The sequence below is a fragment of the Polyergus mexicanus genome, unplaced genomic scaffold (genome assembly GCF_030449975.1).
Source record: "Polyergus mexicanus isolate NDT 795.1 unplaced genomic scaffold, iyPolMexi1.0 SCAF_8, whole genome shotgun sequence".
Taxonomy (NCBI): domain Eukaryota; kingdom Metazoa; phylum Arthropoda; class Insecta; order Hymenoptera; family Formicidae; genus Polyergus; species Polyergus mexicanus.
In genome coordinates this window covers 5,191,901-5,217,239 of record NW_027223328.1, presented here as the reverse complement: position 1 = coordinate 5,217,239, position 25,339 = coordinate 5,191,901, and the positions used below count along the sequence as shown (strand labels likewise).

Here is a 25,339-nt window from a genome sequence, read left to right as displayed (position 1 = left end):
ACCTCTGAAATCACGATTATTTATTACATTTTTACAAATATCAGGGAAAGTATGCATGTTTTAACATAAAATACCCAAACAACGATTGTAGAGAATTAAATTCTCTTTTAAATGAGATCAAAGATATAATAGTTCTTTCGACAGGTTTTGAAAAAACCGCCGAAAGCCGAAAAAACACTTTCGATGCATTTGAAATTGGTTAATAATTGGTGTATTTCAAAACCTACGGGGCAAACTACAATCATTTTGATCTCATTTGAAAGATAATTTGATAACGAACAATTCGTTCTATGTACATGGGTCCAGAAACGCTTCCTTAAAAAGTTAGCGTCTCAAAACCTCTGAAATCACGATTATTTATTACATTTTTACAAATATCAGTGAAGGTATGCGTCTTTCAACCAAAAGTACTGAAATAAAAGTTGTAGAGAATTAAATTCTCTTTCAAATGAGATCAGAGTTATAACAGTTCCTTCTACAGGTTTTGGAATAATCGCCAAAAGCCGAAAACCACTTTCGATTCATTTGAAATTGGTTATTAACTTGTATATTTCAAAACATATGCCGCGAACTACAATTATTTTGATCTCATTTGAAAGATAAATCAATACCGAACAAAATGACATATACGTGGGTCCACAAATGCTTTCTTAAAAAATTAGGGCACAATAACCTTCGAAATCACTATTAATTTTTTCATTTTTACAAATATCGGGGAAAGTATGCGTGTTTTAACATAAAATACCGAAACAACGATTGTAGAGAATTAAATTCTCTTTCAAATGAGATCAAAGTTATAACAGTTCCTTCCACAGGTTTTGGAATAATGGCCAAAAACCAAAAAAACACTTTCGATGCATTTGAAATAGGTTATTAATTTGTATATTTCAAAACCAACGAGGCGAATTACAATCATTTTGTTCTCATTTAATGGATAATTTGATGCCGAACAAAATGACATGTACATGGGTCCACAAATGCTTCCTTAAAAAATTAGGGCACAATAACCTTTGAAATCATTATTAATTTTTACATTTTTACAAATATCAGAGAAAGTATGCGTCTTTTAAATAAAAGTGCCGAAGCAAAAGTTGTAGAAAATTAAATTATCTTTCAAATGAGGTCAATGTTCATGTAGTTCCTTCTACATGTTCTGGTGTTATCGTCAAAAGCCGAAAAAAACCTTTTGTTACATTTGAAATTGGTATTAACTGGTTTATTTCAAATCCTATGGGGCGAACTACAATCATTCTGATCTCATTTGAAAATTAATTTACTACCTAACAAAAAGTTTTCTATAATCATAAGTCGAAAAATGCTTCCTTAAAAAGATAGCGCCCGAGAACGTCTGAAATCACATATTATTTACATTTTTACAAATATCAGGGAAAATATGCGTCTTTCAACAGAAAGTATCGAAAGAAAAGTTGAAGAGAATTAAATTATCTTTCAAATGAGGTCAAAGTTCATCCCATTGTTTTTGTTCATTCGCGTATTGTTTTAAATATTTGCCTAATGCGTGATGTGATCTTTCTAATGAGCCGTTTAATTGAGAACGGAAGGCTGTTGTGCAAAATTTGCAAATTTTAAATAATTTCGCAATTTTCTTTATTAGATCGCTAAGGAAATTTCTGCCTTGATCCGTTAATATTGCTTTTGGTGCTCCAAGTACGCAAATAAATCGATCTACGTAAGCTTCTGCGATAGTTTCGGAAGTTTGATTCGGTAATGGTATTCCCATGCAAAATTTAGTTAATTGATCTTGTAATGTTTGAATATATTTGTTTCCTCTTTCGGTTTTAAGTGAAGGGCCTACGATATACATAGCTCCTTTAGCAAAAAAATATCCTGATGTATTTGTAGTTATCATGGATTATTTGGTTTTTACTCGAACAAGTTTTTTAATTGACATTGCAAATGTTACTGTATATACCGTTGAACATCTGCTTTTAAGTTTTCCCTGTAATAATTATACTTTATACGGTTATAAGTTTTTGTGACTCCTCGGTGTCCTCCCGTAAGCAATGCATTTCACTGATTATAACTGAACGTAAGTCTTGCGGTAGATATTTAATTAATCCGTGATAAATAATAACTTTAGTAGGAGCGTCGGTAAATATTGATTGTAAAAATGATTTGATGTTAGTCCATGAAACATTATTAATAAACTCGGTTTTTGCGATAGTAGTATAGGGGCAACTATAGCGAGACACAACAAACCCCCACTCCTCGGCCACTGGCGCCGACCCCCTGCTGTGTGGCTGTCTGGGGCCCTCCCCCCTAAGGGTGTCTGTGGAAAAAAAAGAGTGGAGGAGACTCGTGGACGTCTACGAGGCAATTTTCCTTTTAAATTTTTTTATTTTTTTATATTTTTATATTTTTTTTTATTTTTTTATCGGTCGCGTGAACATGCTCGGGCTCGAACCTGGGTCCTAGTATGCTGGGCTAGCTGAAATCTTATTAGAATAAGGATTAGATGTAGTATTTGTAGAGAGTAGCCCTCCGGCATAGGGGGCCCTACGCTCTGATTGGCTTCCTTATAGTTGCCGGCAGTTTGATTGGATGAAGAGCATGTTTCTGAGTGAGAGGGATAAACGCGGCAAAATAACACGTGTGTAAGAATCGGCAAGATGGCGGCCACCGAGAATGGAGACGTCACGAGAATAGAAGAGGTCATAAAAAGCAAGTCTGTGCAGGTAGCGATTACGATGGTTTTAGAGCTTTATGACGTCACTTAGACGAGGAGAGAAAGGATAGGAAAATAGTAAATGTTTTTATATAAGCGATTTAAAATAAAAATTTTTTATTAAATATTATACTTATGTTTAAATGTAAATAATAATTTCGCAATGTACAAAATTTCTTATGTGACGGAAAATATGCAAATTCGCTGCTATATACATCGATAAAAACGAGAGCCGAGAAAAATTAACGTTCTATTATATATCCGTATGGTAACGAACAATGACTATCAATAAACCTACGTTTTAGTAATACAGGCTCACATACTTTAGTTTCGTCCCGTGTTACGATCTCATGAAACGCGGTGCGACAAATTGCTCTAAAACGTAGATTTATCGAAGTTCCAGGCAATTCTTTTTCGTTCTCTTCATTTTCTCGTACTCTCTCTTTATTTAGCAATAAATTCCTAATACTATTAAAATTGACTAACCGCGAATTTTCGTAATTTAGGGTTATGCCTTTAACTTTACATGACTCGTGCGTTCGACCGTCTGGTGTGCGTACAACATATGCATAAAATTTCGGACCACCGGACACGAACGCCTCGATATAGCTGCCGCTCCCGTAGCTCTCGAGTTCATCGGTCATATCGCCTAGAAAATTTCCCGTACGCGGTTTATACTCGTTCGGGTCACCGCTGCTCACATAAATACATGAATCCGTATCATAATACAAAACGCGACGATCTAATCGCTCTAAATAAGAATATAACGTTAAACGAGCTTGTGCCGTCATATACGCTGCTATCACGACATTAGTCAGCGGGGAGGAAACAACAGCTTCTTGTCGCAATCGCCATGAAGCATATATTACCTCATCGTTTACGGGTAATATGTCGGTTATTTCATGCTCGGCACTTGTCAGCAAGGCTATAAAACGTTGCGGCGTTCTCACGACCTCGGTATTAGGTAAATTGGAGCGCTGACCAAATTTGCCCCAAAAAGAATTTAAGCACAGTTTCGCGACAGAACGTGAACCGGGATTCCGCGCGACGTTACGTTTATCAAGAACGATACCTTCGGTTTTGTCATACTCCCGCAGATATCTTTCTTTAGCATCGTCGTCGTTTTCCCCGCATTCGCTCGGCCACCCGCTGGCTTCTTGTTTAAGTTGCAAAAATGTATTTATATCGGCGAACAATCCACCTTGACGGGCCGTATGATCGAATTGACTAACTTTATATTGCCAAATCTCACTTACAGCCGTCACGTGATAGCCCTTTTCGACGGCCTTGCGTAATTCGCAGGTCACCCACGTACCCTCGAATTCGCGTTCCTTAGCATTGTTGTGCGTACAGGCCGATTGTGACAATGTTTCACAGCAACTGCGACATAATGTAAAAAGCAATTTTCCCTGCGCGCGATATGGGAGTATAGGATGAAATAAATCACGCGGTGGAAGTACTTTGCACCGTATGAGACCTTCGATCGTATTAAAATTATAATTCGGTGCCCTCCCGATTAATGCGGAACATTCCTCACCGACATAAATATCAGGATGACCGATCGGGAAAGCACCTGTTTTCAAAACATATGGGTATAAGAAGCATACGTCCACGTATCGTATTTTTTCCATACCTGTAACCTCATAGCGCGTCACAATATTCCCCGTGCGTCCACCGAAAAATGCATCGCGCGGATCGAGCGGAGGCGTTTCCACCATCGGATGGTTCTCGAGATATTCACGCATTTCGCGACTATCTCGCATATCGCGATCGAAAGAGCACTCCCACTTTTCTATCACAAAGTATTTCCGTTGTCGAAGTCTCCACGAGATTGCGAGAGTTCGCTCGTAATGTGAGTCAATCGTATCCTTGCAATCCGATGTAGAAAGTGGTCTATCGCGATTCATAGGAAAGCAAGACGGGCATCCGTGCCAAAAACATCCGTGAAATTGTAGTACATGACGTTGAGGCGTCTCTGTATCAGGCGTTTCGTAATATCCATCGACGAGCGTGCCGTCGGTTGTACGATATTCGCGCGAGCGCCCTGCGTGGTTTATAGAATGTGCGAGCTCGCGTTCCTTCCATATCAACCACTGCAGAGCTTTACGGAAATGATTGGTTGCTTTTCTGTATCCGCCAGTTGGAATGACGCCTATCGTATTTTGTTGCAAAAAGTTTTTCCGAAAAACAGTCATGCACGTCGAAGCAATTGTCGTGCATTCCTCGAACGGACATACATTTCCACGATCAATAAAAATTTTTCTGAACGCCATACATGCTTGTCGAAGAATATCAACGTCGGTACGACAATAGCGAATGATCTCACGTTGGAAATCGAACACGTTGTTTTTTTGTCGCATATCAGCATGCCATACAAGAAAGCGTTGGCGCTCTTCCGATTTCATTGTCTCAGGAGAATAATAATGCGCGTCAGGCAAGGGGCCGACATATGACTGATTTTCGACAGTGTTAAACAAATGCGGGAAAATGCCTTTATCCGACGTATCCTGTAATCTGAAAGCCTTCGGTAACTCGGATAAGCGCATCGGCATATAATTAACACTGTCGATGAATTTCGTATGTCCTACCATTAACACCACGATTTTTGTACCGTTTAATATTAATTTAGGTTCTAAGTTATTACGATTTTCAACAATATACTTTAAAATAAATTGCGCGTCGAACGCTTTCGCATTATGTGCTATGCAAATGATCTGCTTGAAGTATTTTGTCGTACGCGTTGCAAAATCGACGAATTGTTTCACAGGATCATGACGAAATACGAACTCTCGCACCCCGCACCATCGGCACCTCGCGGACAAATTATTTTCTTTCGCGCACGCTTCGCAAATTTGTTGCGCCACGCAAAGAGTGGGAACGTGTTTCTTTACGTTCGACGTATCTTCGAGTGACTCGTCTTGTCGCGTTTCAAAATCGTAAAATACGAATGCTACACGCTCTTTTTTGCTCGTATATGCACAATCGTTTGCCACTTGACCGTCAAATTCTGTGCTCTCTTCTGTGCTTCGCATAACTGTCATCGCTGGAGCCATTGCCGATGATGAAGACGACGGTGCGGTAGAGGAACCATTATCACGTAGAAGAGGTTGCATGTAGCACAAATGATTCTCAGGCTTTGGTGAACGGCATAATTTGCAGTACGAAACACCGCATTCGTGTCTCGCCCCAAATTTAACGATGCGACCGCATCCGTCGCAAAATCGCACGACATTGCAGATACTTTCAGATGATTTACCGTCGTACGATTTTACGCTGCGATGACGCTCGAAACACTTCTTACCGAAAAATGCCCGATTACACGCGTTGCATTTTATACTTTCGGACTGCTTACACGGCGGCACAGTGAAACATCGCGGGCATTTATTTGGACAGCGATGGCCCGTTTTATCGTTCCGATAACCTATATTACACGGCTCGCAATAATTCCTACAACCCGCGGCGGCATTTAAATTTACAATAGGGTTATAATGACGTAAACGCTCATAATACATTATATTTAAGCGTAACGAGGGTTCACGGTCGAGAGTAGCAAGTAGCGCGATTCCGTCGTACATCGGTTTCTTACTGCGCCCGAAAGTACTGAAATTATAAACTACAATTGTGATATTATCAACTGCGAGATATCGTTGAAAGCGTTCGATTTCCGGAATTCCACATCTCTCTTCAGTTATCGTAACACCAGCGTTCTTAGTTAATTGTAATGCGAACTCACGTTGAAGCGGGGAATGCATGTGCCTTATATTAGTCCATTTTTCATGTAACTCACCCGTACGTAAGTTACCGCGTTCGCAGTAAATTCGCGCTACTACGAGAGCGCGCGGAAAACATAAATTGTCGGAAATATTTATTGTTACTATTTAGCGCTTCACAATGTCTTCGTTTGTTAATTTAACATGTCCGCGACCCGAAGGAACCGTGACATTAAAAACACGAATGTTAAAGTGTTCCGCGATATCGAGCCCCCCAGCACTCTGCGCTACTGAACTCACGAGTTTCCAGATATCCTCATACGATATGTCTCTAGCCGGACGAAAGGATAATCCAGCAGGGCCCTGAGATAAATTCGCCGAATGGAAAGACATTCCCACATAATCTCCCGGTTCGCATAAATTTAACGCATACGCGTGAATTTCACGAAACGCATTTTCTAATGCGTGATAAATATTCGAACCTTCGCGTATCGATCGTATCGCGAAACTCACTTCTCTCCCGATTATGCCGAACCTCCTAAATTGCTGCATATTTTCCGTCAATAAATCTACGTAATTAAAATTAATATTGCCGACCCCATAACGTTGTTGCTCCTCTTCCACCCCCGGCTCCTCTTCACCATCTTCTGTCTCCGACGAGGGATTACAGTTCTTCGCCGACGACTTCCTCTTCATTCTCATCCTCATCAGTTACTTTCTCGTTATTACAGAGTTGCGTTACTCGTTTTTCAGGAGTCACTTCTTCATTTTGGCCACCACCGCCTCTCTGCACTGTCGAAACAAAAGAAAAATTTAATTATAAATAAAATAAAAATTACATCTACGCTATTTTTATTCTTTTCAAAATTTTGTATCTCACCTGGTGATGCCATGATATCAGCTTCGCTGTCGTTTTCATCGGAACGTGCTTTTCCTAAAATTTAATATTTTATCAATATTGAATATAAAATTTGTATAAAGATTAATATTTTTATTTTATTTTTATGCGAAACTTACTCGAAGGCTCTGTTTCGAGCTCTTCTTCAGCCGGACGTTTTCAAAGCTGAGAGGGAGTCTGTCGCTCATCAGTCGCAGTCGTGTTTCGATCTACAAATTATGATTTTGAAAATTTTGATTAAACACTGTCTATCGTATTCGATTACATTACATTTCTACAATATAAATATAAACATTTTGCTTACCGTTTAAGCGGTTTCCTCGATGGTTTGATAGCAGGAAGGCTATAAGACCGTCTGCATCCTCCTCCTCGTGGTCAAATGCCTCGCGCATTTCTATTATCTCACCCACGATATATAACAACTCGGCATAATTGCCAAAATAACCTAGCCTATATAGCACAGCGAGTATAGTATTCGAACTAGCACACGCAAATGCCCGAAAAACTAAGTAATTTATTTCCGATGATTCATCCGATAACGCTGATAAATAGCGTTCACTATTTGACGTAGGCGACAAATTTGAGCCTATAATTATGCACTTTCCTAATATCTTTTTAAGTCCAGCCATTTTTGTCACTTACTCACGAAATACACGATATCGCTATTTTCCGCGGAACGACTCGCGTTACTTCGGATGATGTCGAACTCGAAATTACCTTTTTTACTTCGACGCGGAGAATTTATTTAAATGCATATCCCCACTTTTTTCCAAAAAGGAACGTCGTTGAAAGATTTAAAATTTTTCCTTTCTAGGTAGTTAGATTAGTTTAAAGAAAACAAAAGAACGCCGACCACAAAAAGATCCCCGGTTTTTTATTTCTTTTAAGAAAAAAGTAGACAAAAAAATATTTTATTTTTTATTACGTTATTACATTATTTACTTAGTTTTATTGCTTAGGTGTTTTTATTATAGAGGTGTCAAAGTAAAGACTTTGAATTAGAAATTCGTCCTTTATAACATTTTTCTCTTTACAATATAAGCTATAAAAATTTATTATACGGCTGCTAAGCTTTTATTTACGCTTTGTAACATATTGTAATTGTATTTAGAGAAAAAGTTTAGAGAAAAATTTTTCCTTGTAACGAATCTAATTTCTAGATGCTTCTAGGTGTTTTCACGTAATTTTTAGCGTGATGAACAAGTTTGAACGTGAAAAATCATGATTTTTCCTGTTATTTGACTGTCTGCGCAAACTTTTCCCCCACTTTTCTTTATATTTCGATATATAAACAGCACGAGAAGATGCGAATTCTTATTCATTTGAGTTTGCTCGTACGAAAATCTTCCTTTCGGCTTCGATACAAGAATTTGTTGTTGTTGTGTCTAGTATTCACCCAGTTTTACTCGAAAGTGATAACAATGGCTGCCACGAAAGAAGTTTCCAGTGATCAGAAGAATCTAACCGATTTTATTAAATCTACACACGTTTGCGATATTAGCAAATCGGACAACAAGATCGATATTGATAGAAGAAACGAACAGCGTTATTAATTACTATCGACAACGTATGGTCTTAATTCATAGTGTACTAAGAAGCTACATGTGGGATTGCAAGCAACAAACGAAGGTTATTTCGCACCAATTGTTAAATTAATGGGCAATTATGCGGATGGAATTTGTCTCGATACCGACACCTGGCAGCAATTTCAACTCAACATGGAACAGATGGGCCTGTACTTGAGTGAGAATCAAAAAACCAAACCAAGTCCGATTATCATCAATAATATTTCCATCGGCTTCACCACCGCTTACGGGACAAGGGCTGTGATAGTGGCTTACAAGGAAAATGAGGAACAATCCGCGCGTAATGGAGAGACGGAGGAGCAAGCGCAGCCGCCCTTGAAGAAACGAAAAACACACAGTGTCGCTATCGTGATGCAGAAAGCAACTTTTCTCGGCATGGAAAATATTACAAGATGTGTGGATGCTCGATTGTTACAGCTAGTTTCCATCACCGACGCCGTCAACACCTGCGCTAATTACTTAATGAACGAGATAGAATTAAAACTCCCATCGGCTTACATAAATCGTGAAATTATAAAACTCATAGTTAGTGCTAGTTTTCAAGAAATTGAACGCAATGTACAAACACAAATAAGAGATTTAACCTTTTTAGATGTATATTTCAATATTGTATTTGAAGAATTACTTTCGCTCGGCTTTAATGAAATTGTACGTATAATTTTAAATCGTAATTGTTAATTTTATAAAAATAAAAAATAAAAAATAAGAAATAAAAAATAAAAAATAAAAAATAAAAATAAAAAATTATTATCAATAAATATGAAATTTTTCCCACCTTAAAAATCACAGACTATATTTTTCCTTTACCCCTCTCTAATATTTCCTTTACTTCTTTACTTTGCGAACATTCTATCAAAAATAATATCAAATGTTAGTTGAACGCTAAACGAGCAACTTATTTCTAACATAAGCGTCCACAGAGCACCGCTTATAAGCTCGCAAGCAACGGTGCTCAAAAAACGCTGACGCGAGCGCGTCCCCGCGAATACGCTTATTAGCATCGTTCCCGCGGCTACTTATCAGCTAATCGCCCGCGGTGCTTTCCGCTTGTACGCTCTCGGGAAAACGCTAGCGCGAGCATGTGGTGGGCCTTCCGGAGCGCGGATAAGCTTATTACTCTCAATATATATCTACATATTAAACATATTCGATACACGTATTTTTGTTATTGTTATTAAATATTCCTGATTACTTTTTTATTTATGAGAGCGCGCGTAAACGCCAAATCGTTCATTTCGCAAAATGGATGTACGGTGGAAACATCCTTGGACGTCGATCGTCTGCGGGCCTACGGGATGTGGAAAAACAATTTTCGTGAAAACGTTTCTTCGTCATTTATCCATGTCGGATGTTCGATTCGAGAGAATTTTATTTTATTACGCTGAGTGGCAAGATGTGTATCAACGTTTACAATGCGACGCGAAAAAGAAGAAGAAGAAGAGAAAAGAACACAAAAAACCGGTTACGATAATAATGCTATGATAAAATCGAAGAAAAATATCATCGAATTTCGCGAGGGGTTACTGCGTCCGGAAGATTATTCCAACGATGCGCTTTCGCCAAAATTAATAATAATCGACGATCTTATGAGGGAATCTTCGTCGTGCGACGCTATCGTAGATCTGTTTACCAAAGGAAGTCATCATAAAAATCTCAGTGTTATACTCATCTCGCAAAACCTCTTTCATCAAGGTCGCGGACAGCGTGACATATCTCTCAACGCGAATTACATAGTAGTTTTCAAAAATCCACGCGCTCAAATACGTCATCTAGCGCGCCAGGTATATCCCGATGATCCAAAATTTATGGAAGAAGCCTACTATGATGCTACATCGAGACCTCACGGGTATTTATTGCTCGACTTGAAACAATCGACTACAGACGAATATCGTTTTCGTACGTGTATCTTTCCCAACGATACGCTGCATTACGCTTACATTCCGCGCAGATCGAACAATAGAAGTGGGGGCGTATAAAGGGTAAAATTCCTGTTCGCAACTTGTCAGTCGTGTAATTACAGCGTAATGGTGAAAAAAGAAGATCCCGATAAAAAGCTGACGTCATCGAATAGTGCAATAAAGCATGCTAGACGGTCTATCGGAGAGAGAAACATATGTCTTTTAAAAACTTTGTGTCATTTGAAAAAAAAATCAAAGAACAGCATTCTTACGCGCCGCCGACAATAAACTCATAAAGTGCATTCAAGAGTGCATTTTCAATACGTTAAAAGGTAACGTACCGCTTCGTTGTAGCGATAAAAAGCGATTAGCCAAACATAAAACGGCCCTACGGCGTGTTGCGGCAAAACAAGGTAATTGGAAGACTAAAAGAAAATTGTTAGTACAACGAGGTGGATTTTTACCCTATCTTATCGGACCTATACTAGGGGCTATATTATCTCGGATTATCAGTGAATGAAAAAGAAAAATACAATCCTATACAGCCCATACATTCTAGGAAAGATAATAAAAAAGGAAAGTGTTATCAGCTGTATTTTGAACAATGGAGAGAGCTAAGAAAATGGTTTTGATATCTACCGAAAATCTTGAGAGAATGCAGCGAATGCAACAGCAACCGGAAATGACATCTATTGCGATGACTGATAACTCGTCGAAGAAAAATACTGGAATATCAAATGCGGAAAATGTAAATAATAATAATAATTCAGTACGAACACCGGGAACAGCTTTATCGCGACTCGATGCGGAGATGTGGCGTATTCTCAACCTCACGACTCCTGTCGACGAGGACAAAAGATGGAAATTGTATAAGGAAGTACTCCAACGCTATCTTCACTTTGCTCGGGAAGCTAAAAAACGCTTACGCGAGGATGAGCAGGATAACGACGAGGACATTAATGACGAGCAGAACGAAGACACGAATTTGGATGTCGACGATAACGAATTTATGGAAACGTCAGCTTTAATTAGCAACGACCGCGGTGACGGGAGCGCTAGTAATAGTAGTAGTAGTTTCGGGAAAAGACGCGCGCAATCGGCTGAAATGATCAAAAAAATACTCAGTAGTGTACCGAAATCTTATCGTGACAAAGCGCGTGCAATATTAAAATACTTGATTGATATTCCGACATCTAAGATTAGCTGGGATAGACGAGGACTCGTAACTATAGACGGCGCCGTCATAACCGGTTCGAATATTGCGGAACTTATAAACGACGCGATACGCGAGAGAAAAACATTTAAAGCAACCGGAAGAATTCAGTTTGCTCGATTACTGCACGACATAGGCACTCCTTCCAATCTCATAGGAAATAATGATTTATTATATACGTTCGCCCGATCTCATCGTATTAAAAACGCGGTTCCGCGCGGAAGTTCCACTCCGAAAACTTCGGCCGAGCGTTCAAAGTCGTATAGCCGTAAGGTAGACGAAACGAGCGAAACCGAAGGAGATACGCTATTTGTATCCGCCGACGAGGACGAAGGCGACAAAACATTAACGAGCTACGCAGATTCTCCGACAAAGAAAAGAAAAGGATTGCTCGACTGGAGCAAACTCGAATGGAACTCGAAAAATTGTATTACAGTCCCTCGCACTATGCCGGCTATTCGGCGACGGCCAATTTATCGCGAGCCGCTAAACCGAATTTCACACGTAACGAGGTCATCGATTGGCTTAAATCGCAAGACGCATACACGTTACATCGTCCGGTACGTCGAAAATTTCCACGCTTACATTATAACGTGACAAATATCGATGACTTATGGGAGGCTGATTTGATCGATATTCGTAATCTCAAGAATTATAATGACGGTTATTCATATCTATTAACGGTTATCGATGTGCTTAGTAAATTCGCTTGGGTAGAGCCTTTACGCGACAAAACAGCTGCCTGCGTGGTAAAAGCCTTTCAACGCATATTCTCGAGAAACAAAGAACGCCTACCCGTATACCTGGCAAAGGTAAAGAATTTATTGCTCAGCAAGTACAAAATTTCTTAAACGAAAAAGATATTCGATTTCGTGTAGCACGTAATCCTGATATTAAAGCAGCTATAGTGGAACGCTTTAATAGAACGCTCAAGGAACGGATGTGGCGATATTTTACGCACAAAAATACGCGACGCTCTTCGAGTTTAAAATCTTTGAATCAAAAATGAGGGAGGAAGGATTTTATATGATTCTCCCTAGTAATAGCAGTATGCGTTTTTTTCCGGAGAATAAAACCACATGTTTCACTACTGAATTGCCTCAACGTATAGACTTGCAAGGACGTTGGGAAGTAGCGCTCACGGAGATTCAATTTCCAACTAGCTTTCTTCATATACGCCCTGGAGAAGGAATCATAAGATTTATAAATATTCAAGAATGCACGATAGGTTCCCAAAAAAAGAAAATCAACGCTAGGAAATCTGAAATACCTTCGGGCATTTACTTGAATATACCCGATCTTATAGAAGCTGTGAATTATTCAGCAAAATCCGTGGGTTCGCATATCCTTTGGCAATTTAGCGCTATTATCGGACGCAAAATTATTATGAAACTTTCCTGCGATATTGCGAAATGCGATATGATTCATTATGTAAACTTTTCCGAAAAATTTTGTCGAATACTCGGCTTCGATACGCACAATAAGTTCAATGTTAATGCTGTGGATTGTTTATCGTTATGGCTTTTTAGTGAAACCGACTTCAATATACAGAATGACGACGAGAAGCATGGTAAAATTGAAAATAATACCGGTACACCAGGCGTTTTACCTTCCTGGATTTATGATGTTGAAATTTATACATCACCATTTTACGTATTTCCGGGCGAACGCGTAATAATAGCCGCCGAACCAGCTAGTTTGTTGCGCGGTATCCCTGACAAGCTCTTTGTCTATTGCGATATTTGCGAACCCTATATTACTGGTGATGTACAATCTCCTCTTTTGCGAATAGTCGCACTCGATGTTGGAAATGATTACGCATTCGCGTCTACTCAAATAAAGCATTTCTCGCACACTCAATACATTGCCCTGCGTCAAACGTCTTTTCGCACAATCGAGATAGATATAAGAGATCAACTAGGACAGAATATACCATTCGAATTTGGAACGCTGACAGTGACATTGCACTTTAGACGTATCGAGTAGATAACATAATAATAATAATAATAATAATAATAATAATAATAATAATAATAATAATAATAATAATAATAATAATAATAATAATTAGAGAGCGCGATAAAAAATTAATCATTAATGGATTATTATTCGACGTATTGCGACGAGTTACAAAACGGCGGCAGTCGCGGTGGTGGAATTCCGCAAGTTTTCGTGAGATCTCTCTATCAACGAGGTCACGGTATTGGCAGTTTTCTCGGAGGACTGTTCAGACATGTATTATCTTATTTAACCAGAGGGGTACGGGCTGTGGGGAAAGAAGCTTTACGGGCCGGTGTTAATATAATCGAAGATGTTGAAAACAATATGCCGTTTAAAGTAGCGGCTAAGCACCAATTCGAAGAATTGCGCGACAATCTTAAGAGAAAAGCTAAAGAAAAAATAAGTCGGATGCAAAAATACATGTAGCTCAGTTTCCTTTCGGCGGGCTCAACACGTGCATCGTTAAATCTGCGACATTACGTAGACGCCGTCAGAATCGTAAGAAAAATTCGTCAAAGTGCAAGACGCGAGGGAAAAAAAGAACAAATACAAAAACAGCGAACAATAAGAGAAAAAAAAATCGCACAACGGTGAAAAGACTTAAGACATCCGCGAAACGGCGTAAAACCGGTAAAAAGCGCACCGTATCCGACATATTTTCTTAAACGGTATATATTCTAAACACGTCTACCAGCTAGAATTACAGCGGCGATAGAAAAATTGTGGCAAATAAGCATGTCCTTTCTTCACACACATTCGAGTGAGTGTTTAAAAAGCGAACTCGATCTCTTTTCTTTACCTCCCACGCAAACAAGTATCGAGAGTTCGCAATGGATTCATTACAAACCCGTGACTTTTCTCTCGGACGATTCCCCGATAGAATTCGTCATCCCGGGTCACGGAGAAGAATATTTAGATCTCACGCACACCATGTTAAGTCTTCGCGTACGCGTAGAAATGTCGGGACATACTGCAGGCACATCCGCCACGCCCACTATAGGCCCCGTAAATCATTTACTTCATTCCATGTTCAATCAGATCGACGTGTATTTCAACCAAAAGCTCGTGTCGCCTCCAAACAACGCTTACGCGTACCGCGCGTACATCGAGGCGTTATTAAATTATTCTTCACTTGCAAAAACTTCCCATCTAACCTCCTGTCTATGGGACGCGGATACACCCGGTCAAATGGACGAACCGGTGGAATCAAAATCGCCAAATTCCGCTCTCGTGAGGCGCGCTCGTTACATTCACGGCGAACGGACGCTAGATCTTATAGATTATAGGACATCTCCATTGCGACGTTTTCAATCAAGACAAATTTTTAATTAACGGCGTAGAAGTACGCTTGAGACTCGTTCGTTCGAAAGATTCGTTCTGTTTTATGGACAGTAACGGTTCAACGTCGAAAATTCATATACAGGATGCGAGTTTACTCGTGAGAAGGGCGAAAATAAGCGCAGGATTGTTACTAGCGCACGCTAGAATGTTGAGTACAGCCAAATATCCGCTCATGAGAATCGAAGTTAAAACATTTACGATTCATAGTGGTGTTGTGGGTGAATCGTTAGATAACGTAATACTCGGTTAACTTCCGAAAAGGATAATAGTCGGATTTGTTAATAATAAAGCGTTTAATGGGGATAGAAAATTAAATCCGTTTAATTTCAAAAATTATGGAATAAATTTCTTCTCGCTATACGTCGACGGTATGCAAATTCCTAGTAGACCGTTACAACCGGGTTTCTCGCCGGAGGAACCGCTTTACGTCGAAGCTTATCAAACTCTCTTCGCGGGAACGGGCATCCATTTTTTGAACGAGGGAAATTCTATAAGTAGAGACGATTATTCCAAAGGATATATGTTATTCGCTTTTGATCTCACACCCGATCTGTCTGCTAATTACGCAGGGCATTGGAATCTCGTGAGGCATGGCAGTTTATGATTAGAAGTGCGCTTCGAGAAGGCTCTCACTGAGACTGTTAATTGTATTATTTACGCCGAATTCAATAATGTAATTGAAATCGATTCGTCTCGTCAAGTCATCGTCGATTTTGCCGGTTAGATATTTATCGCGCTCAAGTGTTTGACCGTTACAACGTAATACTCGGAAAATTTCCCCTCCTTTTTCTCCCCTCCACATTTGATCAAAATGCCAGCAGCATAAAATATCAAAAATTGTGTAATGTAACAAAAAAAGGATCCAGTTTCATTCGAGACACGAGCGTCGACGCTTCGCGAGCAGTTTAATCCTCGCTATCGTGAGCGCTCCAGTCTTCGCAAAATGGATATCGTCATCGACATACAGGGTTTCCGCGATGCCAATGAGAAATTTATCCCTAAGGAAGTTGCTGTTATCGCGCTTGACACTCCATTCATCGGACATTGGATTATAATGCCTCCGCAATCATTTTGCGATTTACCAGGAAAAGTAAGACATGAAAACAATTGGCTCACGAGAAATTATCATGGTATCGAATGGTTCGACGGCGAAGCTAATCCGAAATATTTTACAACGCAACTACGTGAAATAACAAGACAAGCACGTTACATTTACGTCAGAGGTATCGAAAAAGTAAACTACTTGGAAAATCTACTCTCCAGAAATGTATATAATTTGGAAGGTATTTCCCCCGCATTCAAAAATCTGTCAGAGGGGGAAGTGCGTGGACGATATTGTGGTTATCACAGATTTCGAAAATTCGGTATATTTCATTGCGTATTACGCAACGCATAGAAATTAAAATATTGGTTGATCGAGCAAAATAATATCGCCAACGACAACGACGACGACAACGACGACGACGACGAGGACAACGAAAGCGAGGAAATCAGTAGAGCGGATGAGATTTCCCGTGAAAGAAATGAAATAAAGAAAAAAAATCTGCAAAAATTTGAGCGATCAATAGAAAAAGAAGAAGAAGAAGAAGAAGAGAAATTTGAAAAATCTGAATTATCGGCGTTGATGGCTAGTGACGAGTTTAAAGCAACTACTAATTCCGTACAAGCTGACAATAAAATCTCAACGTTACAGACCAACACGGCCAAAAACACAATACCGAAAGAGGTAAAAACCGAAGTTATTGAATATATAATACCGCTCGTTCGTTCGCCTCCTTGTCAAAATAATGAACTCTCGCGAAATTCTACAAGCATTACGTCACATCAATGCCAGGCATGCGGGAGTTTATCCAGCCGACAGAGTCCCGAGGGTGTGGACGAGGTCGACAGCCATCGTCGCTAATACGGATGACCACAATCGACCTGGAGAACATTGGGTCGCCTTCTTCCTCGACGAGCATGGTACTGGCACATACTTCGACAGCTACGGAATACCACCCTTGTACCCCGGATTTCTCCTCCGACTTCGTCGAAACTCCGTCATTCATCGTTGGAATATTCAACAATTACAAGGAATTTTTTCTCAAACATGTGGACAATATAGTTGCGTATTTTTATATTATATGTGCAACGGTTATGATCTTAATCGGTTTCTTAGTCTTTTTACCGAAGATTGTGAACATAACGATCGCTTAATCGTACACTTATTTCGTAAAATTTTTCTTCGCGAAAAAAGAAACAAGTGAAACATTGTACGCTATGCGTTGCCGTGTTTAATCATGTAATTCGAATTGTAATACGTTATAGACGATGTACTCCTCTGTAATATCTTAATTATATATAATAATAAGAATATTGATTTATGTAAAATTAATATCAATAAACGTAGGATGTTTTTTTACTTAAATTTTTTTCATCTCCCCTCTTTCCTTTTACAGTATAATGCTCCAAACGCTTGAACTTTTTAGCGCCTGTTTTTTATTATTCTTTCATTAGTTGAGATAACGTAATTTCTTTCGGTGCAGCAAATGCGAAACCCTATAGAAACTAAGGGAATTAGTCAGCCATGAAATGAAAATAACTAAAAATGGGCAGTGCTAGAATAAGGAAACTTTTTCCCCCACTTTATTGTCCTTTTGGAAAACACTAGGGGGATTATGTATAAATTCTGATTTCCCATGAAAAATCCAACATTAGTTTTTCACCTCTTGAAATTTTTTGTGCGTTAAGTTAAGTGAAGTCCTAGTGTGCGAAAATGTGTGTCGCTGATATTTTAAGAAAAATCGCATTATTGTGTGCTGTTGCTCTACCGCGATTTGATATCAAAAAATATCTCGACCGCATATCGGAGGAAGACAGCGAATACAATTATCGCTTATTTAAAAAGGCCGCCAACAGCTGTTCGAGTGATGCATTGGCGATAGTGTTTTGTTTGGGACATTTTGGCTGTGATGTTCGCCTATTAAATATAGCAGGTGGAATTATAACATACCGACTAGCTACGGGAAAAAAGGAGGATAAAGATATCGGCGGCTATATAACCCATCCTCTAATGCATTACCATCGACAACGTGCGTTAGGTAAATATATTTCACTTATAATAATAACAATTACAAAAAATGTAGTAAATTTTTAATTTTTATTTTAATAAAATTTTTATTTTTGTTAAAAATAGATATGCTCGCCATTTCGAATATAGGAGCCGAATCAATGCGAAGAAAACGTCCTGCAGAAGAGCTTGTAGCAGGACCTTCGCGAAGACACCTTGGGCACTCCGTCGAAGTCATTAAGTTATCGGGTAAACATTACTTTTTTGGCGACACGCGAAAATTTTATACATACATACATATATATATACATATATATATATATATATATATATATATATATATATATATATATATATATTGCTATATATATAATTTTATTTTTTCTTTATAGACTCGGGCGATGAAGACGACTCATTTGAACCCAGCTACTCTCCTGTATATTCTCCTGAGCGTCCTTCTCCCGATCTACCGTTTTCCCACCCCCGTTCGCTTTCTCCACAGTCTTCCGAGGATGATAATTTCGAGAAGGCTATCCAGGATTTCAGCGATGAACTCCCAGACCTGGAAGCCGACTCTTCCTACCAAAATTAATCACATACTATTTTCTCATTAATTTTTTAATTTTCTCTCTTTTATCGTTGTATTATGTAATATAATTTCGTGAACTTTCCGTAGCGGTAAAATAATCTTTCTGTAAATAAATATTAAGCACTATGTAAATATTTTTCCCTGTATATTATACCATATTCCCTTGCTACATAAATAAAGATATTTTTTATGTTAAAGAACCAGGCGAAAATATTTTTCTTCCCTTCGTTTCTTCCCTGCGTCTCCGTGACGTCATAGACTCTGTCCTAAGACACCGTATCAAACAGTCTCAGCTACCCGGTCACGAAATTAAAGTATGTGAGCCTGTATTACTAAAACGTAGGTTTATTGATAGTCATTGTTCGTTACCATACGGATATATAATAGAACGTTAATTTTTCTCGGCTCTCGTTTTTATCGATGTATATAGCAGCGAATTTGCATATTTTCCGTCACATAAGAAATTTTGTACATTGCGAAATTATTATTTACATTTAAACATAAGTATAATATTTAATAAAAATTTTTTATTTTAAATCGCTTATATAAAAACATTTACTATTTTCCTATCCTTTCTCTCCTCGTCTAAGTGACGTCATAAAGCTCTAAAACCATCGTAATCGCTACCTGCACAGACTTGCTTTTTACGACCCCTTCTATTCTCGTGACGTCTCCATTCTCGGTGGCCGCCATCTTGCCGATTCTTACACACGTGTTATTTTGCCGCGTTTTTCCCTCTCACTCAGAAACATGCTCCTCATCCAATCAAACTGCCGGCAACTATAGGGAAGCCAATCAGAGTGTAGGGCCTCCTATGCCGGAGGACTACTCTCTACAAATACTACATCTAATCCTTATTTTAATAAGATTTCAGCTATATAGAGATTTCCAGCTAGGATCCTGTCTGGAAATGTGAAGGACCCAGGTTCGAGCCCGAGCATGTTCACGCGACCGAAAAAATAAAAAATAAAAAAATTTTAAGGGAAAATTGCCTCGTAGACGTCCACGAGTCCCCTCCACTCTTTTTTTTCCACAGACACCCTTAGGGGGGAGGGCCCCAGACAGGCACACAGCAGGGGGTCGGCGCCAGTGGCCGAGGAATGGGGGTTTGTTGTGTCTCGCTATAGTTGCCCCTATACTACTTGCGATACTAAATGTTTCTAATTTTAAATCTTTGGTTATATTTCGTAAGTCTGTTAAGATTTTAAAACTTGATTAAGAGTAGTCGTAGGGTCTCCTCGTTGTTCTTTGCTGATCGGTAAAGCCATATAATAATGGTTTTTGTTTTATGGCCTTGACTTTTCCTAGAACAAGAGATCCTAGGTTTGGAAGCTCCTTTCGTTCGAAAAGTTTTTGTGAGCCTGAATCTAAAGGTCTTCCCTGGGTCGACGAAATATACTATGTTATCTTTTCGTAAAAATAATAATTTTCGAGAGTCTATGACGTTACCGCGAATTATTCTATTTTCAATAAATGCGGGTTTCGTTTTTTTCGATTTTAAATTTTTATTAATAATGTTTTGTTCATTTTCTTCGTCGTCTTCTTTTTCACTGTCAGAATTTTAATCAGGCGGATCATTTTTTTCTTCAATCTCTTCAATTTCTTCAATTTCTCCTCCGTTGCTATGCAATTCGTCGGTTATTTTATTTTACTCGATATTTTGTTTTGGTGTTTGGCTTCTTGTTTATATTTTATTTTGTTTAGGAGGATCACGTATTAAAGTTTTTTCGGTAATTGATAAATTATCTGGTTTATTTAATTCCGTAGGTGTAAATGAGAGAGTATCGTTATTGTTATTCAATAAATCGCTTTCAGGTATTCTTTCTTCGTTTTCTTCGGTATCTGAAAGATATAAATGGAAATCGTCATCTTCTTCTTCTTCTTCTTCGCTATTGGATTTTTCTAATAATTCGGTAATTAATTGTGTATTTTTAGAGTTATCTGGGTTTAAAAGTTTCTTGTTTTTTATGATTTTATAATTTAATTCTTCAATATTTACCATACAGGATTTCTTGATAATGCGTCTGCGTTTACGTTTGTTTTTCCTGTTTTATATACAACATCGTAATCCACATATTCTGACAATTTTAATCTCCAATGGAGTATTCACATATTTGCGTCTTGTGCGTTTTTAAACTACATCAAAGGTATATAGTCGGTTACTAAAGTGAATTTTCTTCCGTATGAATATGATCGAAAATGTTTAACGCAATATACAGTAACCAGTGCTTCTTTTTCATATGTATCGTATTTTAATTCGTTATCTGTTAAGGTTCGAGAGGCATATGTTATCGGTTGGTCTTTATTTATCTCTCCTTGTGATTATATTCCTCCAACTGCTATTCCAGATGCATCGGTCGTTAAAATAAATGATTTCGAAAAATCTGGGTATTGTAATACTGATTCTTCGCACAATTTTTGTTTTAAAATTTCAAAAGATTTTTCCTGCACGGAGGTCACTCGAAGCGGGTTCTTTTTTTATTAAATTCGTTAATGGCTTTGCAAATTTGGAAAAATTTGGTATAAAGCGTCTGTAATATCCTGCAAGTCCTAAAAATTGTTTAATGTTTTTATGTGTTCTAGGTCTTGGAAATCGTTGTATTGTTTCTAATTTTTTTGGATCTGGTTTTACTCCGTCTGTGTCCCAAATAAGTTACTTTCATTTTTAAAAATTCGCATTTGTCTGGCTGTAAGTTTAAATTATCTTCGTGAAAAAGCATTCCATCAAAGCATTGTATTTCCTTTCGTATTTTTCTAAAGACGTTGCATAGATAACGATATCGTCCATATAAACGAATAATTCTTTGCCTTGTAACCCAGTTAATACTAAGGCGCTCCATTAGGCGCTGGAAAGTAGCCGGAGCGTTTTTTAGACCGAACGGCATTCGATCAAATTCGTAATATCCAAAAGAAGTAGTGAAAGCTGTTTTATGACTATCTTCATGGTTCATTTTTATTTGATGAAATCCAGATGCTAAATCGCATACTGAAAAGTATCGAGCTCCTCCTAATTGGTCTAATATATCGACGATATTCGGTAAAGGATATGCATCTTCGATAGTTTTATCATTTAAAGCGCGAAAATCTAATATGATTCTCCATCGTTTGTTTCCTTTGGAGTCTTCTTTCTTAGGCACGATCCATATAGGCGTGTTATATGGCGATTGTGAGTGTTTTACGATTCCTCCTTCTAACAGTTCTTCTACCTGCTTGTTTATTTCTTCTTTATGAATTTGTGGAAATCGATATTGACGAGTGTTTATTGGTTGGTCATCTGTAATAGATATTCGATGTTGTAATAGTAATAATGAGTTGCGGTTAATTTTTTTCCAGGAATATGAAATCTATCTTGACTGTTCGTTATTAATTTTATAATGCTTTTTCTTTCTGCTTCATTTAAATGTTCTAATCGCAATGATTCTATGATTTTGACGAGTCGATTCTTTCCCTCTTCTTCTTAGACAACTATGCAAATTATAATTTTCAACTTCTTGTTTTGTATTACATCTTGTGTTGCGTTTTCGCATGAATTTCTCTAAAATTTCTTGAGATTTATTTAACAAGAATGTAAGGACTTTTGAAGACGGTTTATTTTTATTTTTAATATTTCGTTGATTCGATTGTTTAATATTTAAATTATATTTTTGAGACCCTTCAATGAGATCTTGTATAGTAACATGAGAGGTTTTTAATTTGTTATCATTTTCTTCTTTAAATAATCCAAGCTTAGGAAATTTGATATCCAGAGAGGATAAAGAACTTCTCTCCTTTTTGGAATAAGGTTGTGTCGAAATACGTAGTGAGGTTTGGTAATTTTCCTTCTCGCAATCGACGGAACTAGGATTTTCTGACAAGGTTTGGAAATTTTCCTCCGAAATTCTAGAATTATTCCCTTCTTGAGAGAAACGAGGATAATTTCTCTCTTCGAGGGTTTTTAAATTAATTAAATTTTTAGGAGAAATTTCCCCCTCCAGGAATGGTTGGATTTATTGAATTTTCAGGAGAGGTTTGGTAATTTCCCTCTCCAAGAATTTTTGAATTGTTTAATTTTTTATTTTTGCTTTCAATTTTATTTTTTATTTTGTTTTCATTTTTCATTTTATTCTTATTCTTATTTTCTTCTTGATTTAAGATTCTTCCGTCTTCATAGTTGATTTTCTTGATAATAATATTTTTTTCATCTTTATTTTCACTTTCATTTTCAATATTCATATAATTTTCATAATCGTATTCATTATGTATAAATGTTCCGTAAGTGGTTTCTTCTTTCTCCTTATTCATTGATTTTTCTGGACTGTTTAGAGCCTCGATTTTTGAATCATGGCCATCTACTAATTTGCACAATGGTTTTAGGCGCAAAGTCGGAACATATACTTCCGCCTCTTTATCTAAAGTACTTATAATATTTAAATATACTTTTCCAATTTAAATAATTTCCATATGCTATTTTTAATCTTGGTATATATCCTATTTGTATTTCTGGATTTTCTATTCTCACGTAAAATAATGATTCGGATCGCGGAGCTACTATAATGGCTTCAGGTGATAAGAAAGATATATTGATTCCGGAGTGTCTTTGTGGGTAATCTACAATATTTTCGATGAGGTTTATTTAAAAAAATCGTTTTCTAAGATGCCGGATTGTGATATCGGAAAATCGTTAGATACAATATGAAATATTACCGGTATTTCAAAAAGAGTTAACATAATCTCACCTAAAGTGTAGACAGGATAATTATTTATACTGTTTAATTTGAGAATATTAGTGTAATTAATGTTTATTTCTTCGGGATAAAGATTTTCTTTGATTATATTTCGCCCAGATTCCGTATCTAACATGAAAGTTATACTAGTAAATATGTTATCAATACCGACTTGAATGGTAGGCACACGACTCTATTTGTCGAGATTTACAGTCACGAGCCTTATGTTTGTTTTGGGCTTATCTATTTGGTTGCTTGAGATTTGGACGGATGCGACTCCCGTTCGGATCCCTGTTGTGCACGGGATCGTCCCGAATGCGCACATTATCGATCGGACACGACAATATTTCCCGATCGAATACAGACCCGATCGGACACATGTCCGATCAGACACAGTCCCGATCGTACACGGGCTCGATCGGACACAGACCCAATCGGACACAATTCCGATCGGACACATATGGTTGCAATCGGACACAGGCCCGATCGTCAATTCTTGAGAAGATCACTTTGCTCCTTACAATAACGACAGAATAAAAAAATTTTTGATCCAGAAAACCATCCCCAAAATTACCTCTCGCAAACATTCTGAAATTGCAAATTACTCAGATATTTTGGTTGATTATGTTTTTTTGATTTAGTTGCTTGCGATTTGCAATAAATCCGATTTTGTCGCTCCACTCTTAATCTTTGAAAACCACCCTTGACTACCTACATTAGCACAACACTGTAAATTAATCAGATATTCCGGTTGATTACGTTTCCTTAACTTTGTTGCGATTTTTGCTCGCGATTTGCAATGAATCCGATTTTGTTGTGCCAACCTTAATCTTTGAAAACCACCCCTGGCTATATCCTACATTAGCACAACACTTTAAAACTGTAAATTAATCGGATAATTCAATTAATTACATCTCTTTGGTTTTAAAATTTGTATTTTTATCACATATTTTAGTTTATAACAATTTTTTAATTTTGTTGTATAATTAATATTATTGTTCTTTGTAATTTAAGTATAGAATGCGTTTTATATTTAAAAAAATATTTATGTACTTTTTAAAAATTTATCATTTGTAATATACTTTCTTAATTAATTTTTTTTACATATAATAAGAGATAGGACAAAAATAATATAAATTATTTAAATGTTTCGATTTTTTACAGATACGTTCAATTGTTTAGGAACAATAAGTGAAACTTTTTGTTTTGTAATGTATAATTTATTTGATTTTTAATCACATACATGAGAAAAAAAAATGGGTGGATATACCTGTTTTGTTCTTTTAATATTTTTTGCTGCTGATACGAGATCATTGTATTCGGTCTAGTTTTCAGATTCCTGAGTAATTGTCGTCCAATGCTATGTACAATACTATTTCCGTATAGGATTCTCGTGGCATTGAAGGTTTTTTGTAATCTACAATTTCTAGTAATTGTAAATCATTTTCTTTATTTAGTGGATTTTCGATTACTTTTGGTATATCTTGTAATTTTATAGATTGGCTTTTACTTTAAAAATTACAAATGTCAAATAATACTATAAGACCTGAAAAAGATTTGAAATGAAAATATATGTGTGTGTGTGTGTGTGTGTGTGCATGCGTGCGCGCGCGCGCGCGTGTGTGTGTGCTGTTGAACGATTTGTGATATATAGATTATAAATAT

General features: G+C 37.5%; 2 protein-coding genes and 1 pseudogene across 2 annotated transcripts; 2 read left to right on the top strand and 1 right to left on the bottom strand.

The window, feature by feature from the left end:
- Positions 1-2,928: 2,928 nt before the first annotated feature.
- On the bottom strand, positions 2,929-6,438 carry LOC138935812 (uncharacterized). Its single transcript, XM_070300642.1, has one exon. It carries the CDS (start codon positions 6,436-6,438, stop codon positions 2,929-2,931), a length of 3,510 nt encoding a protein of 1,169 aa, XP_070156743.1.
- Positions 6,439-12,996: 6,558 nt separating this feature from the next.
- LOC138935811 (uncharacterized) lies at positions 12,997-13,977 on the top strand. Its single transcript, XM_070300641.1, has one exon. The coding sequence runs from the start codon at positions 12,997-12,999 to the stop codon at positions 13,975-13,977; it is 981 nt and encodes a 326-aa protein (XP_070156742.1).
- A 2,299-nt stretch (positions 13,978-16,276) lies between these two features.
- On the top strand, positions 16,277-17,236 carry LOC138935810 (uncharacterized; annotated as a pseudogene).
- Positions 17,237-25,339: the final 8,103 nt, after the last annotated feature.

Excerpts from the sequence above, each read along its gene's own strand:
- LOC138935811 (XM_070300641.1), top strand. The coding sequence starts at position 12,997 with ATGAGGGAGGAAGGATTTTATATGATTCTCCCTAGTAATAGCAGTATG.
- LOC138935812 (XM_070300642.1), bottom strand. The coding sequence starts at position 6,438 with ATGCATTCCCCGCTTCAACGTGAGTTCGCATTACAATTAACTAAGAAC.